The sequence below is a fragment of the Panulirus ornatus genome, chromosome 4 (assembly GCF_036320965.1).
Source record: "Panulirus ornatus isolate Po-2019 chromosome 4, ASM3632096v1, whole genome shotgun sequence".
Classification (NCBI taxonomy): domain Eukaryota; kingdom Metazoa; phylum Arthropoda; class Malacostraca; order Decapoda; family Palinuridae; genus Panulirus; species Panulirus ornatus.
Window position 1 is genome coordinate 55,792,317 of NC_092227.1, and position 21,403 is coordinate 55,813,719.

Genomic DNA, 21,403 nt, shown 5'->3' on the forward strand with positions numbered 1-21,403 from the left:
TTTTGATTTTCTACTGAAAATTCAATATCCACCTTCTGAAATTTATATACCGAATAAGAGCGGCTATTTTCTGAAATACATACGTGTGTATATAAGTGGATGGGTCTTTCTCCGTCTGTTTCCTAGTGCTACCTTACTAACGTAGCAGCGATCAAGCACTATGATAATAATAAAAATCATATATATATATATATATATATATATATATATATATATATATATATATATATATATATATATATATATATATATATCGCCAGAGAGCGTTATTGGATTACGCGTTAATTGATAGGCGCGTGGAGAGACTTTTCGATGTTAATGTGCTGAGAGGGGTAACTGGAGGGATGTCTGATCATTATCTTGTAGAGGCGAAACTGAAGATTTCTAGAGGTTTTCAGAAAAGAAGAGAGAAAGTTAGGATGAAGACAGTGGTGAGAGTAAGTGACCTTGGAAAGGAGACTTGTGTGAGGAAATACAGGAAAGACTGAGTGCAGAATGGAAAAAAGGTGAGAGCAAATGACGTAAGGGGAGTGGGGGAGGAATGAGATGTATTTAGGGAAGCAGTGATGGCTTGTGCAAAAGATGCCTGTGGCATGAGAAAGGTGGGAGGTTGGCAGATTAGAAAAGGTAGTGAGTGGTGGCATGAAGAAGTAATTTGTTAGTGAAAGAGAAGAGAGAGGCGTTTGGATGATTTTTGCAGGGAAGTAGTGCAAGTGACTGGAAGATGTATAACAGAAAAAGGCAGAAGGTCAAGAGAATGGTGCAAGAGGTGAAAAAGAGGGCAGATGAGAGTTGAGGTGAGAGAATATCATGAATTTCAGGGCGAATAAAAAGATGTTTGGGATGGAGGCAAATAAAGTGCGTAAGACAAGAGAACAAATGGGAACATCGGTGAAGGGGGCTAATAAGGAGGTAATAACAAGTAGTGGTGAAATGAGAAGGCGTTGGAGTAAGTATTTTGAAGGTTTGTTGACTATGTGTGATGATAGAGGGTGTTTTGTTCGAGGTGGTGTGCGAAGTGAAAGGGCCAAGGAGAATGGTTTGGTAAACAGAGAAGTAGTGAAAGCTTTGCGGAAGATGAAAGCCGGCAAGGCGGCGGGTTTGGATGGTATTTCAGTGGCGTTTATCAAAAAAGAGGGTGACTGTGTTGTTGACTGGTTGGTAAGGATACTCAATGTATGTATGGTTCACGGTGAAGTGCCTGAGGATTAGCGGAATGCATGCATAGTGCCACTGTACAAAGGCAAAGGGGATAAAACTGAGTGTTCGAATTACAGAGGTATAAGTTCGTTGAGTATTCCTGGGAAATTATATGGGAGAGTACTCATTAAGAGGGTACAGGCATGTACAGATCATCAGAGTGGGGAAGAGCAGGGTGGTTTCAGAAGTGGTAGAGGATGTGTGGATCAGGTGTTTGCTTTGAAGAATGTATGTGAGAAATACTTTGAAAAACAGATGGATTTGTATGTAGCATCTATGGATCTAGAGAAGTCATACGATAGAGTTGATAGAGATGCTTTGTGGAAGGTATTAAGAGTATGTGGTGTGGGAGTTAAGTTGCTTGAAGCAGTGAAAAGTTTTTATCAACGATGTAAGGCAAATGTACGAGTAAGAAGAGAGGAAAGTGATTGGTTCCCAGTGAATTACGGTTTTCGGCAGGGGTGCTTGATGTCTCCATGGTTGTTTAATTTGTTTATGGATGGGGTTGTTAGGGTGGAGAATGCAAGACTTTTGGAGAGAGTGGCAAGTATGCAATCTGTTGTGGATGAGAGAGCTTGGGAAGTGAGTTGTTGTTAGCTGATGATACAACGCTGGTGGCTGATTCGGGTAAAAAACTGCAGAAGCTGGTGACTGAGTTTGGTAATGTGTGTGAAAGAAGAAAGCTGAGAGTAAACGTGAATACGAGCAACGTTATCAAGTTCAGTAGGGGTGAAGGACAAGTCAATTGGGCGGTAAGTGTGAATGGAGCAAAACTGGAGAAAGTGATGTGTTTTAGATATCTGGGAGTGGATTTAGCGGCGGAGGGAATCATGGGAGTGGAAGTGAGCCACAGGGTGGGGGAGGGGGCGAAGGTTCTGGGAGCTTTAAAGAATGTGTGGAAGGCGAGAACGTTATCTCGTGAGAGCAAAGATGGGTATGTTTGAAGGAATAGTAGTTCCAATAATGATATATGGTTGGAGGCATGGGCTATAATAGATAGGTTTGTGAGGAGGAGGGTAGATGTGTTGGAAATGAAATGTTTGAGGGCAATATGTGGTGCGAGGTGGTTTGATCGAGTAAGTAATGAAAGGGTAAGAGAGATGTGTGGTAATAAAAAAAGTGTGGTTGAGAGAGCAGAAAAGGGTGTATTGTAATGGTTTGGTCGCACACTTTGCACACCACCTCGACCAAAACACCAATATCTGCCACTCTATCATCAAACACATTCAACAAACCCTCAATATATATATATATATATATATATATATATACATAATATATATACATACATACATATATATATATATATATATATATATATATATATATATATATATATATATATATATATATATATATATATATATTTTTTTTTTTTTTTTTTTATACTTTGTCGCTGTCTCCCGCGTTTGCGAGGTAGCGCAAGGAAACAGACGAAAGAAATGGCCCAACCCCCCCCCCCCCCATACACATGTACATACACACGTCCACACACGCAAATATACATACCTACACAGCTTTCCATGGTTTACCCCAGACGCTTCACATGCCTTGCTTCAATCCACTGACAGCACGTCAACCCCTGTATACCACATGACTCCAATTCACTCTATTTCTTGCCCTCCTTTCACCCTCCTGCATGTTCAGGCCCCGATCACACAAAATCTTTTTCACTCCATCTTTCCACCTCCAATTTGGTCTCCCTCTTCTCCTCGTTCCCTCCACCTCCGACACATATATCCTCTTGGTCAATCTCTCCTCACTCATTCTCTCCATGTGCCCAAACCATTTCAAAACACCCTCTTCTGCTCTCTCAACCACGCTCTTTTTATTTCCACACATCTCTCTTACCCTTACGTTACTTACTCGATCAAACCACCTCACACCACACATTGTCCTCAAACATCTCATTTCCAGCACATCCATCCTCCTGCGCACATCTCTATCCATAGCCCACGCCTCGCAACCATACAACATTGTTGGAACCACTATTCCCTCAAACATACCCATTTTTGCTTTCCGAGATAATGTTCTCGACTTCCACACATTTTTCAAGGCTCCCAAAATTTTCGCCCCCTCCCCCACCCTATGATCCACTTCCGCTTCCATGGTTCCATCCGCTGACAGATCCACTCCCAGATATCTAAAACACTTCACTTCCTCCAGTTTTTCTCCATTCAAACTCACCTCCCAATTGACTTGACCCTCACCCCTACTGTACCTAATAACCTTGCTCTTATTCACATTTACTCTCAACTTTCTTCTTCCACACACTTTACCAAACTCAGTCACCAGCTTCTGCAGTTTCTCACATGAATCAGCCACCAGCGCTGTATCATTATATTTCATTATGCTTAACCGCTGTTTCCCGCGTCATCGAGGAAGAGCAAGGAAAAGACAAAAATGGGCCACATTCGCTCACGCTTAATCTCTAGCTGCTGTGTATAATGCACCGAAACCACAGCTCTCTTTCCACATCCAGGCACCACGGCCATGTCCATGGTTTACCCAAGACGCTTCACATGCCCTGGTTCAGTCCATTGACAGCACGTCGACCACAGTATACCACATCGTTCCAATTCACTCTATTCCTTGCATGCCTTTCACCCTCCTGTATGTTCAAGCCCCGATCTTTCAAAATCTTTTTCACTCCATCCTTTCACCTCTAATTTGGTCTCCCGCTTCCCCTTCTTCGCTCCACCTCTGACACATATATCCTCTTTGTCAATCTTTCTTCACTCATTCTCTCCATGTGTCCAAACAATTTTAACACCTCCTCTTCTGTTCTCTCTACCACACTCTTTTCATTACCACACATCTCTCTTATCCTTTCATTACTTACTCGATCAAACCACTTCATACAACATATTGTCCTCAAACATTTCATTTCTAACACATCCACCCTCCTCCGTACAACCCTATCTATAGCCTATGCCTCGGAACCATACAACATTGTTGGAACCACTATTTCTTCAAACATATCCATTTTTGCTCATCGAGATAATGTTCTCGCCCTCCACACATTCTTCAACGCTCCCGGAACCTTCGCCCTCTCCCAAACCCTGTGACTCACTTCCGCTTCCATGGTTCCATCCGCTGCTAAATCCACTCCCAGATATATAAAACACTTCACTTCCTTCAGTTTTTCTCCACTCAAACTTACCTCCCAATTAACTTTTCCCTCAACCCTACTAAACCTGATAACCTTACTCTTATTCACATTTACTCTCAACTTTTCCTTTCACACACTTTATCAGACTCAGTCACCAACCTCTGCAGTTTCTCACCCGAAACAGCCACCAGCGCTGTATCATCAGCGAACAAAAACTGACTCACTTCCCAAGCCCTTCCATCCACAACAGACTGCATACTTGCCCCTCTCTCCAAAACTCTTGCATTCACCTCCCTAAGCACCCCATCCATAAACAAATTAAACGACCATGGGGACATCACGCACCCCTGCCGCAAACCGACATTCAATGGGAACCAATCACTCTCCTCTCTTCCTACTAGTACACATGCTTTACATCCTTGATAAAAACTTTTCACTGCTTCTAGCAACTTACCTCCCACACCATATACTCTTAAAACCTTCCACAAAGCATCTCTATCAATCCTATCATATGCCTTTTCCAGATCCATAAATGCTACAAAGAAATCCATCGGTTTTGCCAGGTATTTCTCTCATACATTTTCCCAAACAGCGAGGCAGTGATATGAGCAGACAAAGACCGGTTTCATTTGTTAACATCTCCTCTCTAGCTGTCATGTATAATGTTACGTAACCAGAGATCTCCTGTCTACAGCTAAGCCCCCACAGACCTTTCAGTGGTTTCTCCTGTTAGCGTTTATATTTCTGGTTCATCTCTCTGACATGTCACCCACTGGTCACCAAACCACTCCAATTTGTTCTGTCCCATGCACGCCTCTCACTTTCCTGCATGTTCAGGCTGCGATCATTCAGAGCATTTTTCAGTCAGTGCTTCTACCACCGTCTCAGTTCCCTTATTTTCTCTGTTCCTTCCATATGCATGTTCCATTAGTCATCCTCTCCTCACTCATTCTCTCCATGATATGCTCCAAGCATTTGAGCACATCCCCTTCAGCTCACACATGCTACTCTTCCTAACACACCTCTCTCTCTCTCTGTCTCTCTCTCTCTCTCTCTCTCTCTCTCTCTCTCTCTCTCTCTCTCTCTCTCTCTCTCTCTCTCTCTCTCACACACTCACTTTTACTGGCGTTGCTTCATCCACACTGGTGATGAGAAAGATCGAATGATAAAGCTGACAGGAACGATTCTGGTATTTTCGTTTTCTACCCTGACGTAAGAATTATAAAGTTCATCAAACATGCTACGAAAGTAAATTTCTGATGATGAGATGTGATGTTCAGTGATAACGACGATGACCATCACCCTCAGGGTACTTTTCCTGGCCCTCTGATATTACCTGGCAAAATTGTAACCACATAGTCATTTACGAGTTTATCTTTTCGAGGACGTGATATTTTGAAGTTAGTTCTAGCCTCCCTTGCCTAATCATGAATAATTGGAGACAGATGCCACGATCTTTTCAGTCTCCGAGTTTAGTGACATTGGCGTAAAGGAGTATTTACATAAGGATTACCCCTAATCATCCGAATTTCTATAGCGCTAATGGGGCGGTGGACCGTAATTGGCTTTTGATTATACGACTCCTCCATACCTCTTTCAGGGTGGGATGGTTTACGCGCTCCGCTGAGTGGTTACTTGGTTACTCAGTGGCTTCTGCGTGATTCATTAAGCCTCTGAGTCAAAGGTTCATTCGTTAATGTCTGTCAGCCCAACAGCCATAACTCGAGCCGACACCTGTGTATCTGACCGGCTACCTTTCCCTGCCACGTTGGCCCATTTTACCAAATAAGGACACAACTCACGGGAGTGTCAGCTATAAAACCAGAGGCCAGGATCCCTGACTCACCATTCCCTTCCACTTGGTGGCCGCTGGAGGAACGTCTAGCCCTACTACTGCTGTTGCCAAGCTGCGCACCCACTCTACCACACAAGGTATCTATAAGCACACGCTGAAACGTAGGGCAATCTACTTCTGTTACGGAGAACGTTATCCTACAGTGTGTTAGGAACGTTCTATGAGGCATTTTAACCGTTTCTATGTCACTGATGTTATAGAGGATATGTAGGGAGGAGAAATCTTTCTAAAAACAGAAAAAAAAGAACTCATGTGCGAGGAGAGTTCCGGTCATTCTAAGTAGAACTCTGACTTGACTACGTGGTATTGGTAATGCCAGGGAAGCATTCGCTAGTTAGAAGCCAACCCAGATGGCTCACTCAGATCTCATTTCTTCGATGATTTTTTCTAGTAAACTGAATATAGAGATGAAAAACTATCAGGAAGTTTGATTTAGTTTAAGGAAGAGGTTAACAGTGGAAGGTCGCAGGCTTCGAAACGCGATGTTTAATGACATAAGAGGAACCCAAAAGGTTATCATTATATTGACAACCGGCAGTCCATAGACTACGGTAGTTAACTGGAATCATTTTTCGAGATGGTTAGGAATGTAGCAAGACAAGAGTAGGGACACCAGAGTGGAGGATAAACACTGCAAACAGAGTTAAAGTAGAATCAAGTGGATTTGGAACTGAGACGTCATTAGTGGCAAGTACTGATAGAAATGAAAATCTTAATTTTGGTAAAATTACTTCTCTGAGATATAAAATGTTTCCTTAGCAACCACAAAACTATGAAGAGAAAAATGAATATATCAGAATATAATCACTCTTATGAGCTGTGGAATCAGTCAAAAAAACCATCCATGGTGAAGTTAGTGGTGTGACGATACAGTACACCTATTTTACATTTTACCCACTGACAAATAAGACTACCTATGGTAGCCTATACCACGTGTGTGCACTAACAGGAATATAAAACATATCTTAACGATTACGAAATGATGTCAAAAACAAAAACTGAGAGCGGTATGGTTCGCAAATTATGAGTGCAATATTTTCCTTTATATACAAGTGGGGGAGAATACCTTCACAGTATCTCTGGGCGTAGACTTTACTTAAATCTGCTTTATAGTGCTTTAAATACACTTAAATGATAAACTTGTTCACGACAAGAACACATGAGATTTATCACTACAAATGAGGATAACACTGGTCGAATCAGAGAAAAGTTAGGAACAAGTGATCCGTGGCAAGTTATCTTTGAGCTGATTTTCAACACTGCTTATAATACTGATCAACATGAGAGATGCGAAGATAGACCAAATTTCAGAATTGCATATTCTTAAGATCTTCACTTCGCAAATTCTAAAGATCTTCACATTGATCTCGACAGGCAAACGTGGGATGTGATTAATGAAAGCGTTATGAATGTAACTTTGGGGATCTTACGTAGAACGTTCAAAGCAGTAGAAGGAACACTTGTGCCAAGGCTAAATAGCATTTTCTCTCTTTAGTGCTAAGACAGAATGATGGATTATGATACCAGGAAGTGTCTGTTGTCCAAGAAAGCAGCACAAAGATCTCAAGGAGACTAATAATCAAAATGATTGAGCAAATTATGTAAGTCTGCCATGAGAAACTAACAGACTTCTATGTCAAAGTGAACGTCAGTATGAGGCGAATATTGCTGGAAATTGCTAAAGACCAGAAGGAGTTTTATGGAAACATTAGATGCAAGAGAGTCATTAGCCAGTCAATTCGTCCTTTAGTAACTGAAAATGTTTTGGTTCACGACAACGAAGAAGTGGCAGATTTTAAATGATTTTTTCGCTTCTGTATTTAGAAGTGAAGATACAGCTCATACCCGAATCCAGTTCCAAATCTAAGATAGGAAATCACTTTGCAACATATGGATATAGGAGATGAAAATATTATATCAGCACTGTATGGGATAGAAATAGATAAAAAAAAAAGAAAAAAACAGGCCAACATAAGTTACATCCGAAGATAATAAAAGCGGCGAAAATGAAATAGTTAAGCTCCCGGCTGCTCCCTTCATTGTCACTTGCCCTTCGGAAAGTTCTAGAGGAATGGAGGCTTGTTAATATAAAAAAAACATTTTCCAAAAAGGCAATAAATCACTGCCCGGAAGTTATCGCCCAATTAGCTTTCTCAAGTTGGTAAACTTATGGAAACCGTCGTTCGTGATAAGACTGTAAGCCATTTAGAGGACCATCCGGTGATGTATGACTCTCTTCATGGTTTTCGACGAATCCGTTTATGTCGGAATAAACTGACTGATTTCTTTTCTTTTTGGAAATGTTCCACATCAAAGTTAAGTCACATGGTACAGATGGGGTTGTATATCAGTGGTGAGGAAGTCTGGTAAACGAAGAGTTATGATTCAATGGTCAAGCCTCAAAATAGCTAAATATAACAGGTGATGTATTACATGGATAACTCGGAAGACCGGTTCGCTTTCTCGTGTTTATTAATGATATTGATAATGAGCTACACCGTAAGTTATTGAAATTTGCAGACGATACTAAATTTGGGAAATAGATCTACAAGAGAAAATAAACATCTACAGCTTTAAAGGAACATAAACAAACAGATGTACTGGGCTCACAGGTGGCAAACAAATTTTGATGTCGATAAGCGCAAAGTTTTACATGTCGATAGTAAATAATGAAAAGGCACCCAACAGTATGAATTCTGTTGAACTGCAAAAGGTAGATGAGTAAAAGACTTAGGTGTAATAATCTCTGTTGAACTTAACCCAAGAAACACTGTACAGAGAGTTTAACAAACAGAATTGGATCTATAGGTAGGACTATCAAATTTAATTCCAGGAAATTCATCCTCACTCTTTACAGTGTTCAGTTTTGGTCACCTTACTTGACGAAAGACCAAGAGGAAAATGGGAAGAGTACTGAGACGAGCTACCAAGATAATCCCGGACTAAGAAACACATCCTAAGAAAGCCGACTGAACGACTTAAAATCAATTTAGTTTAAAAAAGAGAAAGTTCACGAGTGATTTGATACAGACATTGAAAATTATCTCGATCTTTAATGATTAAAAACTCGTGGATAACCGTCTCACCTCGGATGAGGCTTCGAAGGCACTTATTCTTTAACAGGGTTGTTGACATAGGGTATGATTTACCAATTGGTGTGGTTGAAAGTAGTACCACGGATATGGTTAAGCACAGACCGGATAAATATTTCGCTTCTAATTCACGACTGATATTATTTGCGCCTCCTCAGCTATATGAAAAGTTTATATTCTTTTACTATGTAAGTATCTATACTCTTACCAAAGTAATCAATGATTTCTAATCCTCCCACTATCACAAACAGCCTCGGTGGTCTGCTGCTGTTTGAGTTCCTTTGTATTTTTCGGTATAAAGAATACTGGGCCATACTGTTTCCGAGCACTGTATGCTGTAAATGTACTCTGTGTGTGTGTGTGTGTGTGTGTGTGTGTGTGTGTGTGTGTGTGTGTGTGTGTGTGAAAATAATGACAATAGTTCCATCCAAAGTATAGTGTTAACTGTTGATGTCTTCACTGTGACCCCAGAACGAGTATGATGGGTGGTGGGAGACTCGTGTCGGTGTTGTTGGTGTCCCTGTTAGCAGCAGGGGAGAGCGCCACCTTCCATCAACCAATCCCGTCCTTCCCTGAAGGCGATGAGCTTTTCTTCGACCTGGACCTCTCCGACCCCTTGTACCGTGACATGTTTGAAGAGGAGAGGGACGTCACCCCCATGATCCCTGAGGACGTCTTACAAGAAGAGAGTGTGGCATTCAGCCCCATGATCCCCGAGGGCGTCGATGTAGTGTCAGACGCTATGGCTACGACTAGAAATACATGTGAGTTACCATGCGATGAACATACCTATCGTGACTAACTAAGCAATTCTCAAGTGATGTCAGTCTTGATCATCATTTTACGTTTTTGTGAATAAATTGCCTAATCTTTATCTTAACTCACTGGTTTTCTCGTATGTGCACACTGTGACATTCTTGAAAATGCACAATGTCATTAACATTGTGCATTTTCAAGAATGTCACAGTGTAACTCAGTGGCTGCTGGGAATACGATCAAACATACCTCGGAAGGTGTCTTGTAGAAGGTGCTACGAAATAATGGTGTAGTATGAATAGTGCCAGACGAAGAGAGGAATTTCTATAGGAAATGTAAGGTGTGTGTGAGCCAGTAGGTAGGAAGGACGAGTTGTGAAGGTGGGTCTGCGTCAAAGGTGTGTGACGTGACAGGATGTTTAAGGATGAAATAGCAAGGTGGTAGAGGCCGGGGTCTAGGAGAGAGGAGCGAGTCAATGGGATGCTAGGGTGATGGAGGAGGGTGTCTTGAGATAAGCCATTTGCTGTTTTCAGATGACACGGTTCTGGTGGCTGACTCGACAGAGAAACTGAAGATACTGGTATCCATTTTTGGGAGTTTGGAAAGAGAAAGTTAAGGGTTCATGCAAATATCAGGAAGGTGATAAGGTATAGCGGTAGGGGGGTGTGGTGGCGGGTGGTGTGGGGGAGAAACGGGTTGTTTTGAATATGAGTTTGCATAGGATGAACCTGGAAGGAGTGGAATGCTTTAGATACATGAGAGTGTATATGACAGTCGATGTTGCCACTAGAGCTGAAATGAACCATGGGGAGGAGGGGTGATCAGACAAAGGTCTTAAGTGCACCGAGGAGTGTTTGGATAAGAAGTCATTGTATCTACGAGCAAGGATAGGCATGTTTAATGGTATACCAGTCTTAACAGTGTTGTATGGGTGCAGGTCATGAGCGCTTAATGCAAAAGAAGGAAAAAGGACATGAATGTCAGAAATTGAAACAGCAGTTGGAAGGAGGGAGACCGTAAAGATGGAAGGATATATCTAAAGAAATATCCAGTTATCGGGATCTGAAGATGCATGGGTGTGAGAGGCATGCTTAGGATGGAGAAAACTGGAATTATGTGGCATACAGGGGGTGACGTGCTGATAACCTCGTCATGAACCATCAGGTCTTCTATTAACTGTCCTTCCCATGTCCTACCATGTATCCCTAACACCACCACCTCCACCACCAGGTCCAGATCAGGAGTGGCCAGTCATGAGTGGTATCTATACCCTCTCCTCTGGTCAGTGCATCACCTTCGCTTCTCCCAGTGATCCTCGTGCTTACGCATCAAAGTTCGAGAGCTCCTGGACTTTTCAGGTATGAATCAAATACATGCAACATAATTCAACAGCCTTATTGACAACAAGACTAGTTAAGAGGCCAACAGATGCAACGCCTTGGCATTTCAAAAAAAGACAGAGAGGGAACATTATGTTTTCTGGTGCATTTAGTCCAGCCTTGTATGCAAAGCTAAACGTAGAATGCTTATAAACTACAGACTACAGTACGCGTATGTATGTATGTATGTGTGTGTGTTTGTACCACACAGGCTGCTGGAGACAAAGAGGAGCTGGAGCTGACGTGCAGTGACTTCCAACTGGATGGTAGCGACGACTCCTTCAGGATCGACAATGATGGCTCGGGTTATGCAAGGTACGTTCTTCCTTCAGTGTCTGACAGACTTGCCTGCCGTAGGTCACTGTGTCTGTGGACTGGAAGTAAGGCGAGAGAATGAGAGAGAAAGAAGCCAAAAGAAAAGTCTAGATAGCCTGATTCTTCATCTACGTGACAAGGCATCTTTTCTGTCTTCCCAAATTTACTGTACCCACAAGATGTAACTAACACCGGATTACGAAATGTTTTTGGATTACTAAGTGCTCTGGGAGCAGCTGAGTGAGTGTGTTAGCAGCTTTCATGCACGAGACCGGGTTATAGTGATGGGTGATTTGAATGCAAAGGTGAATAATGTGGCAGTTGAGGGAATAATTGGTGTACATGGGGTGTTCAGTGTTGTAAATGGAAATGGTGAAGAGCTTGTGGATTTGTGTGCTGAAAAAGGACTGATGATTAGGAATACCTAGTTTAAAAAGAGAGATGTACATAAGTATACGTATGTGAGTAGGAGAGATGGCCGGAGGGCGTTATTGGATTACGTGTTAATTGATAGGTTTATAAAAGAGAGACTTTTGGATGTTATTGTGCTGAGAGGGTCAGCTGGAGGGATGTCTGATCACTATCTTGTGGAGACGAAGGTGAAGAGTTTTAGAGGTTTCTAGAAAGGAAGAGAGTATGTTGAGGTGAAGAGAGTGGTGAGAGTAAGTGAGCTTGGAAAGGAGACTTGTGTGAGGAAGTAACAGGAGAGATTGAGTGCAGAATGGCAAAAGGTGAGAGTAAATGACGTAAGGGGAGTGGGGGGGGGGGGATGGGATGTATCTAGGGAAGCAGTGATGGCTTGCGCAAAAGATGCATGTGGCATGAGAAAGGCGGGAGGTGGGCACATTAAAAAAGGTAGCGAGTGGTGGGATGAAGGGATAAGACTGTTAGTGAATGAGAAGAGAGAGGCGTTTGGACGATTTTTGCAGGGAAATAGTGCAAATGACTGAGAGATGTATAAAAGAAAGAGGCAGGAGGTCAAGAGAAAGGTGCAAGAGGTGAAAAAACGGGCAAATGAGAGTTGGGGTGAGAGAGTATCGTTAAATCTTAGGGAAAATATTTGATTTGGAAGGAGGTAAATAGATTTCGTAAGACAAGAGAACAAATGGGAACATCGGTGAAGGGGGCAAAAGGAGAGGTAATAACAAGTAGTGGTGAAGTGACAAGGGGATGGAGTGAGTAATTTGAATGTTTGTTGAATGTGTTTGATGATAGATGGCAGACTTAGGGTGTTTTGGTCGGGGTGGTGAGCGAAGTGAGAGGGCCAGAGAGGATGCTTTGATAAACAGAGAAGAGGTAGTGAAAGCTTTGCGGAAGATGAAAGCCGGCAAGGCAGCAGGTTTGGATGGCATTGTAGTGGGATTTATTGAAAAATGGGGTGACTGTGCTGTTGATTGGTTGTTAAGGATATTTAGTGTATGTATGGATTATGGTGAAGTGCCTGAGGATTGACAGAATGCATGTATAGTGCCATTGTACAAAGGCAAAGGGGATAAAGGTGAGTGCTCAAATTACAGAGACATAAGTTTGTTGAGTATTCCTGGAAAATTATATGGGAGGGTATTGATTGAGAGGGTAAAGGCATGTAAAGAGCATCAGACTGGGGAAGAGCAGAAGTGGTAGAGGATGTGTGGATCAGGTATTTACTTTGAAGAATGTATGTGAGAAATACTTAGAGAAACAGATGGATTTGTATGAAGCATTCATGGATCGGGAGATAGCATATGATAGAGTTAATAGAGATGCTTTGTAGAAGGTTTTAAGAGTATATGGTTTGGGAGGTAAGCTGCCAGAAGCGGTGAAATTTTTTTTATCATGGATGTAAGGCATGTGTACGAGTAAGAAGAGAGGAAAGTGATTCGTTCCCAGTAAATGTCGGTTTGCGGCAGGGGTGCGTGATGTCTCCATGGTTGTTTACTTTGTTTATTGTTGGGGTGCTTAAGGAGGTAAATTCAAGAGTTTTGGAGAGAGGGGCAAGTATGAAGTCTGTTGTGGATAAGAGTGCTTGGGAGGTGAGTCAGTTGCTGTACGCTGATGATACATCGCTGGTGGCTGATTCATGTGAGAAACTGCAGAAGTTGGTGACTGAGTTTGGTAAAGTGTGTGAAAGAAGAAAGCTGAGATTAAATGTGAATAAGAGCAAGGTTATTAGGTTCAGTAGGGTTGAGGGACAAGTTAACTGGGAGGTAAGCTTGAATGGAGAAAAACTGGAGGAAGTGAAGTGTTTTAAATATCTGGGAGTGGACTTGGCAGCGGATGGAACCATGGAAGTGGAAGTGAGTCACAGGGTGGGGGAGGGGGCGAAGGTTGTGGGAGCGTTGAAGAATGTGTGGAAGGCAAGAACGTTATCTCGGAGAGCAAAAATGGGTATGTTTGAAGGAATTGTGGTTCCAACAATGTTATATGGTTGCGAGGCATGGGCCATAGACAGGGTTGTGCGGACAAGGGTGGATGTGTTGGAAATGAAATGTTTGAGGACAACATGTGGTGTGAGGTGGTTTGATCGAGTGAGTAATGAAAGGGTAAGAGAGATGTGTGGTAATAAAAAGAGTGTGACTGAGAGAGCAGAAGAGGGTGTGTTGAAATGGTTTGGACACCTGGAGAGAATGAGTGAGGAAAGACTGACAAAGAGGATATACGTGTCAGAGGTGGAGGGAAAAAGGAGAAAAAGGAGACCAAATTGGAAGTGCAAGGATGAAGTGAAAAAGATTTTGAGCGATCGGGGCCTGAACATACACGAGGGTGAAAGGCGTGCAAGGAACAGAGTGAGTTGGAACGATGTGGTATACCGGGGTGGACGTGCTGTTAATGGATTGAACCTGGGCATGTGAAGCGTCTAGGGTAAACCATGGAAAGGTCTCTTGGGCCTGGATGTGGAAAGAAAGCTGTGATATCGGTGCATTACACATGACAGCTAAAGATTGAGTGTGAACGAATGAGGCCTTTGTTGTCTTTTCCTAGCGGTACCTCGCTGGAGGGAAGGGGGGGGGGGGGGGAGAGGCTATTTTGTGTGTGGCGAGGGTGGCGACAGGAATGGGTGAAGGAAGCAAGTATGAATGTATACATGTTTATATATGTATATGTCTGAGTATGTATATGTATGTATATGTGCGTGTATAGACGTTTATGTATATACATGTGTATGTGGGTGGATTGGGCCATTGCTCGTCTGTTTCCTTGCGCTACCTCGCTGACATGGGAGACGGCGATTAAGTATGATAAATAAGAATATATGAATACATAGATCAATATATATATATATATATATATATATATATATATATATATATATATATATATATATATATATATATATATATATATATATATATATATATACATAGTCTATACTGTTCGCCATTTCCCGCGTTAGCGAGTTAGCATTAAGAAAAGAAGACTGAGCCTTTGAGGAAATATCCTCACTTGGCCCCCTTCTCTGTTCCTTCTTTTGGAAAATTTAAAACGAGAGAGGAGGATTTCCAGCCACCCGCTCCCTCCCCATTTAGTCGCCTTCTCCGACACGCAGGGAATACGTGAGAAGTATTCTTTCTCCCTTATCCCTACGGATATATATATATATATATATATATATATATATATATATATATATATATATATATTCTTCATAGATGACAATAGTAGTATGCTTTGAATTAATTTCTGATCGATAACTAACAGATTCTTTTCACAGTATTTCATTGGTTTCTAAATCTTTCTACAGTTTGTGTCAGTGGGTCACTCTCAGCATCACCGTTGAGTGCATTTCTTACAGCTTTTACCACTTCCCGTGCTATTTGAAGTGGTTCTTCCATATGATACGTTTTTGCATCTTACATGTTAAGAAAATTCTTCTTTTCTTTATCTAACATAAACCTTGCCTGGGGTGGTACACTTGGCTTTACCAGACACAGAGATACACTGGGATTGACTCTGACGCCAAGTAAACGCTTCACGAGTTGATAGCATTGTATGAGGTGCCGATAATCAAAAGATTCACTTCGGTTGAACTAGGATACCGCTTCTGCATCTTCCATAACCATTACCTCATATTTATGGGTATCTCTGTATCTACAGTAAATGATATATTAAATCTACAGAATACTTCTTGATAAGGAGGTTGATGTCACCTTAGAGTAGAATCGATGCTGTCATTATCTGTCAATCATGCTCCCAGGTATAAGTATGTCTCACAATAATCTATTTTCCTATCTTGCATAGTGAGTGATGGTTTATCATTTCCATGAGAACTAATAACCAAAAACTTGGTCCTTTTTCCATAAATCTTCCAGCCATTCTCTTGATAATACTTGAAGACAATGGTTAGTCTAGTCAAACCTGTATCACAGGATGCAACCAGGATTACTGTATCATCCATCACTATCAATGCTCGTAGATTACCTAAAATTTGAACTCATTTGTAGGCACAATTTCTTTAATAATCACCCTGATCAATTCATCAATATACAGCAAATGTACCTTTTTTTAGTTGAGGTCTTAAAGTTAGTCTCCTAATTCTTTTTCTTTTGAACTTCTTTTTTGCTGTTGTTGTTGTGGGTGATGCTGAGCAGCTACACCAGTAACAGCCCACTGATCACCACCACCGACGGAGGTGTACTTAAAGCCTTGTTCAAATCAAACAGACGAATGAACGCCAAAGGCTTCAAATGTGTCGTCAGAAATACTGGTGAGGCATTCAATCTCTTCTCAATTTGTAAAGTTTTTTGTGTTAACTGTAGACATTCATGCAACATCTAACTATGAATCTGTACAAACCAGCTAAATGTATCAGGACCACTTAAAGCATATCGCAAATATTCATCACGCACATGGCTTCCGGAGCCTTAACTGCTTAAAAAAAGATAAGATCATAACCCTTATAGAATTCACAACTGCTGTAACAGTCCCCCAGTCCTCACAGCTCACAGGCCTTCACAACATTCCACAATCCTCACAGCATCCCTCATTACTTAATCACTTGTCACAACCAGCAAATCGCATATCCTTTCTATAATCCAATACTACACTGATGACCTTTATAGGATCTCAGAGCTTGTGGGTATCAGAAAAAGCACTTGATCCCTCACAGTCTTGTTGCTGTATTTCTTTCAGGAAGTTCAGACACTCCAGCATCCATGAAGAGGTCCGATATCGCTGTAAATGGTGTTAGCCTTCCACTGTCACATCCAGACTGTGGTTTGCAGGACCTCAGGATCGTCAATGGAGAAGAGACTATACCGAATGAGTATCCGTGGCAGGTGAGGCCAGTGGAGAATGATTACAACTTCGACCGTTCGAAGGGCTGATGAAAACTGTAAAGTGGCTTTGATTAGAAACATCGTGATTGATGGTTTTTGCATATTTTGTTAATTTGAATAATGAATTTAAGCAACAGTATCTCAAAAACTTCGAAGGTCCGGCGTGATGAAACATCTCTGTGTAGTTTCATACGGTAAGTCGTAAAGTGATAGAGTAAGAGAGGGTAAGCAGATTAAACAGCCTTCGCCATTTAAGGATGTAGTAGTGTGAGAGCAGCACTTCGCACAACGACATATTAATCTTTTCTATAGTCGGAGGCGTTGTTCAGAGGTAATCTTTGGGATCAAAATGAGGCTCCCTGTTTCTTAGAAAGTGACTTAGCTAATTGTGTAGCGTGGGACTTCCAGGTCAGATTAAATATGAAGGTGATAAAGGTATTCTTATATCATTAGTGAAGGAAATATAGAGCAATCAGGGAAGACAGGGAAATTGTGAGGACTCATCAAGGAGAAAAGAAAATAAGATAAAAAGAAAAGACAGAAAAGGCTGGGATGAAAGCGCTTTGATATTGTGTATTGTAGGTGCGGACTGTCACGATATGGGCGGATAGAAGGGGAGGCTCCTGTGGCGGCTCAATTATCAACGAGAAGTGGATCTTGACTGCTGCCCACTGCGTCAGTAGGTGAGTCTCATGGCGTCCTTTGGTTAATGCTTACTAATGTCACCAAGTTGACACATACTACTACCACCACCTCTTGTTGTCATGAAGTGTAACTCCCACTGTGTCATGAGACAAGCCATCACCATACAATTAGGTCATTAATGGCTCAGCATGTTACAAAGTGAGTTCTCTCTCTCTCTCTCTCTCTCTCTCTCTCTCTCTCTCTCTCTCTGCTTCTTAGTGAGTCCCTCTATTACTTATAGAATAACCCAAACAAATGTAAAGGAAATAGGCTCTCTACACTGGCAGAAAAACTATGGCAGTAAATTATTCAATCATGATATATTTCTTGTTTTCTATCACTCTCTTTTCCATAAAGGGTTTTATCACAAACTATGAAATATCTTTCCGCAGTAAATTGCATCCACTTCATTAACCCTAGTTTCAAAAACACTAAAGCAGGACTGAGTTTCTCGACCTATAGCAATGTATCTCCTTTATATCCACAGGAAGTCTGGTGGATCAGTGATTGCAGTCAAGAAGATCACAGTCATGGTTGGTGCCCACTTAAAGTCGGTCAAACAAGACCCCTACGGTGCCTATAAAGTTAGCGGTGACATCCCTCCATTTGTTCACTCGAACTACCGATTCCCATCTAATGATATAGCTCTCGTCAGGTATGTCAGTACATTCGTCAGCTGGTAAGGAAGTGTCTTTCGGAGTACTAGTGGTAAGACTTGAATGTTCGCTGGCTATCAGCACTAGAACTAAACGACAGTTACAGAATTAAATGGGAAGAAAGAGAAGTTTAGTCTTATCCCACGTTTGGCAATACTGAAATTACCTTCACTAATACCTCTTCCTGGAATATCTTTTTTCAAGAAAGGCCACATGGAACCAGTCAGGAAAGTCTTGGTTCAAGTAGAAAAAAAAAGTATATCTTCTACATGTCAGTTTTTTTTTATTATCTTTACGACAGACAATAATTTTCCAATAATCATGTTTACACATCAGACTCTGAAAAGAAATAACCTGTTTTTACCAAAGTTATGATTTCGTGTCACTACATGAGTGTCAACTCAATCCATTTCCCCACACCCGTCACTTCTCTTTCATCTAATCATTAAAGATAAGCAATTACTTTCAAAGAAAATTTATACCTTGGATAGTTACTAAAACGTTCACTCTTGCGAGATGCGACATACTGTTGCTATTATGACCAGATCCATCACCAACTCCACACAGTCTGAATGTAGTACGTCAGTATCACATTCAATGTTACTGATATGCTTCACATTCTTCAGCCAAAACATGCCACCAACATCACTCAGGTTTCCTACAGGGTGAGACGAAGATAGCATTCGTCCACACAACACGTAAATTGGGCTTAGGCGGACACACTGGAAGCGCATCCACACAAGAGACACTGGTAACAAATAAGAGCCAATAATCAGGGATACAAATAAAACTTGGAGTACACAGACACACACTGCGAGGAAAGCCATCATGTGAAGGTCACTTCACTCACTGACACAGGAGCCATACGCTGAGGTTGACATAAAGCGACCTTGCAGGTTGTCGTCGTCCCTGACTTTCACTCACACTGTAGGGCCTGTGTGCCTACCTCCACGCTCCTGGGCCAGTGACGACTTCATTGGCGCAGACATCATTATCAGCGGCTGGGGCATCACTGAATCAGGTAAGAGGAAAAAATGAAACACATATCAAGATGCTGATGGCCGGGACAGAGGAAATCAGTATAGGATTTGAAGAATTTAACTTACTTTTTTTTCATGAATTTTGCCAACAGACTCTCGACATGAAAGTTACAATATTGAATGAAAACTTCTAAACATAGTGTGTGTTTATGAAAACTGTGTATCTAGTTAGATCAATATATATCACGTCATACAATCATGTTCTAATATTTTTGCAAACATCAGAAGGCAGAGCAAAAAGTCAAAATGCTCTCAATTACAGTCTCTTCTGAATGTTTCAAAATTTTTTTGATGCACATTAGAACAGACGAGAATCCATTACGGAAGTAGGCTATTATATAAAATTCTAAGAAAAAGATGTTGTCGCCCCTGACTTTCACTCACACTGTAGGGCCTGTGTGCCTACCTCCACGCTCCTGGGCCAGTGACGACTTCATTGGCACAGACATCATTATCAATTGGATGTCGTACGATACATGATATGTATCTTTGATTTTCGAATATAGAACATATGGACGTATATCATCTCCTTACCATAATAAACACCACAAGCTTTGCCTACATTTTGGGTGTTATCAGACCTCCAGTATATGTGGTGTAATATTCATCCCAACTTGCCCTTTCACTAGCACAGAAAATGTTGCCACTGAATATTACTAACCCTCGCACAATGTACCGCCAACTCCTGCCCAGGTTCTACACCACCGTCCTTGAGACACGCTCACACCACTGGATATTCCTCGGACAGTTGCAGGCAAATGTACGGGTCAGCAGTCGACAGCACCGTCTTGTGTACCTCAGGTTCTGATGTGAAGAAAGTTTGCTCAGTAAGTGTTTTTTCTTTTACGTTCATGAATGACTAATCCATGAGCTGTCCCACTGCTTGTCGTTGATTTCTCAGGTAACCCAGCTTGGGGTCATATTTCTCTCGTGTTGTTCAGCTGTCATACTTCGTGTGTCATGCTTGCCCTCGCATCCCCACTGACACCTCTCTCTCTCTCTCCTCTTCCCCCAGGGTGACTCTGGAGGACCAGCGACGGTATTGGAGGACGGACGAAGGTTCCTAGTGGGCGCGATCAGCTTCACCGGCGGCTGTAGATCCAGTCGGCCTGACGGACATGCCCGCGTTGCCAACTTTATTGACTGGATCCAGTCTACAAGCGGCGTCGACTTTGGAATCTAACACAGGCTTATCATTGATACAGGTCTCTGGATGGATTATTAGAAAAGGAGGCTCTATCTATCACATTTTGCATTGTTTTGATTTTTGATGATGTAATGCCAAGTATGGGAAACATATTATTGTGCGTGGTGCACAAGGCTAGCAGCCAGCAGTGTGGCCCACTTGGATTCACAATACTTTCATGAATAAATTTGCTTGACATGATAAAGATTTCTATACATTATCCTTTTATTTGGAGTCTCTCTCTCTCTCTCTCTCTCTCTCTCTCTCTCTCTCTCTCTCTCTCTCTCTCTCTCTCTCTCTCTTTCTATCTATCTATCTATCTATCTATCTCTTATTACAAACAAGACTTGGAGTATGTTGACTAGTTAGGACAATCACACTGAAATACATTAATTGGAAAGAATAATTAGCGCTAGTATGAAACATACTCACGTGAATGTTGCTAAGCATACAAATAGTGATGAAAAAATAATGCATGATCATAAGCAGATCCAGTTACTCTTACCGAAACAGAATTTCCGTGAATTACGGAAACCGTATTATTCAATGAACACATGCAATGATATATAGGAGGAGAATGTCCACTTCGCATGCCAGTGTGACTTAAACTCACCCATAGTTCGTCAAAGTTTATTCTTGTAAATCTTATCCCCTCATGATGTCACTGCTAGACAACATCTGTTTGACCTGTAAATAATTGCTTTAATGTGATAACTAACGCCGTATCACTGAGGCTGACAGCGAGTCGCATGTAGCCCATTTACTATGTATACATGAATGAGGAGCTTTAGCCAGAGTTCAAATTACTGCTGGTGGTTTAGTATTCAAATGCCATCACACATTTCCCATTAACCTTCGTCTGCTGCTGTTAAA

At 41.6% G+C, this 21,403-nt stretch overlaps 1 protein-coding gene across 1 annotated transcript; it reads left to right on the forward strand.

The window, feature by feature from the left end:
* Positions 1 to 6,096: 6,096 nt before the first annotated feature.
* On the forward strand, positions 6,097 to 20,735 carry LOC139766333 (CLIP domain-containing serine protease B4-like). The gene is made up of 11 exons (XM_071694846.1): positions 6,097 to 6,244; positions 9,731 to 10,023; positions 11,246 to 11,373; positions 11,606 to 11,709; positions 16,278 to 16,393; positions 16,819 to 16,964; positions 17,547 to 17,647; positions 18,136 to 18,303; positions 19,201 to 19,325; positions 20,038 to 20,171; positions 20,360 to 20,735. The coding sequence occupies exons 2-11, from the start codon at positions 9,738 to 9,740 to the stop codon at positions 20,525 to 20,527; spliced, it is 1,476 nt and encodes a 491-aa protein (XP_071550947.1). The 5' UTR covers positions 6,097 to 6,244; positions 9,731 to 9,737; the 3' UTR covers positions 20,528 to 20,735.
* Positions 20,736 to 21,403: the final 668 nt, after the last annotated feature.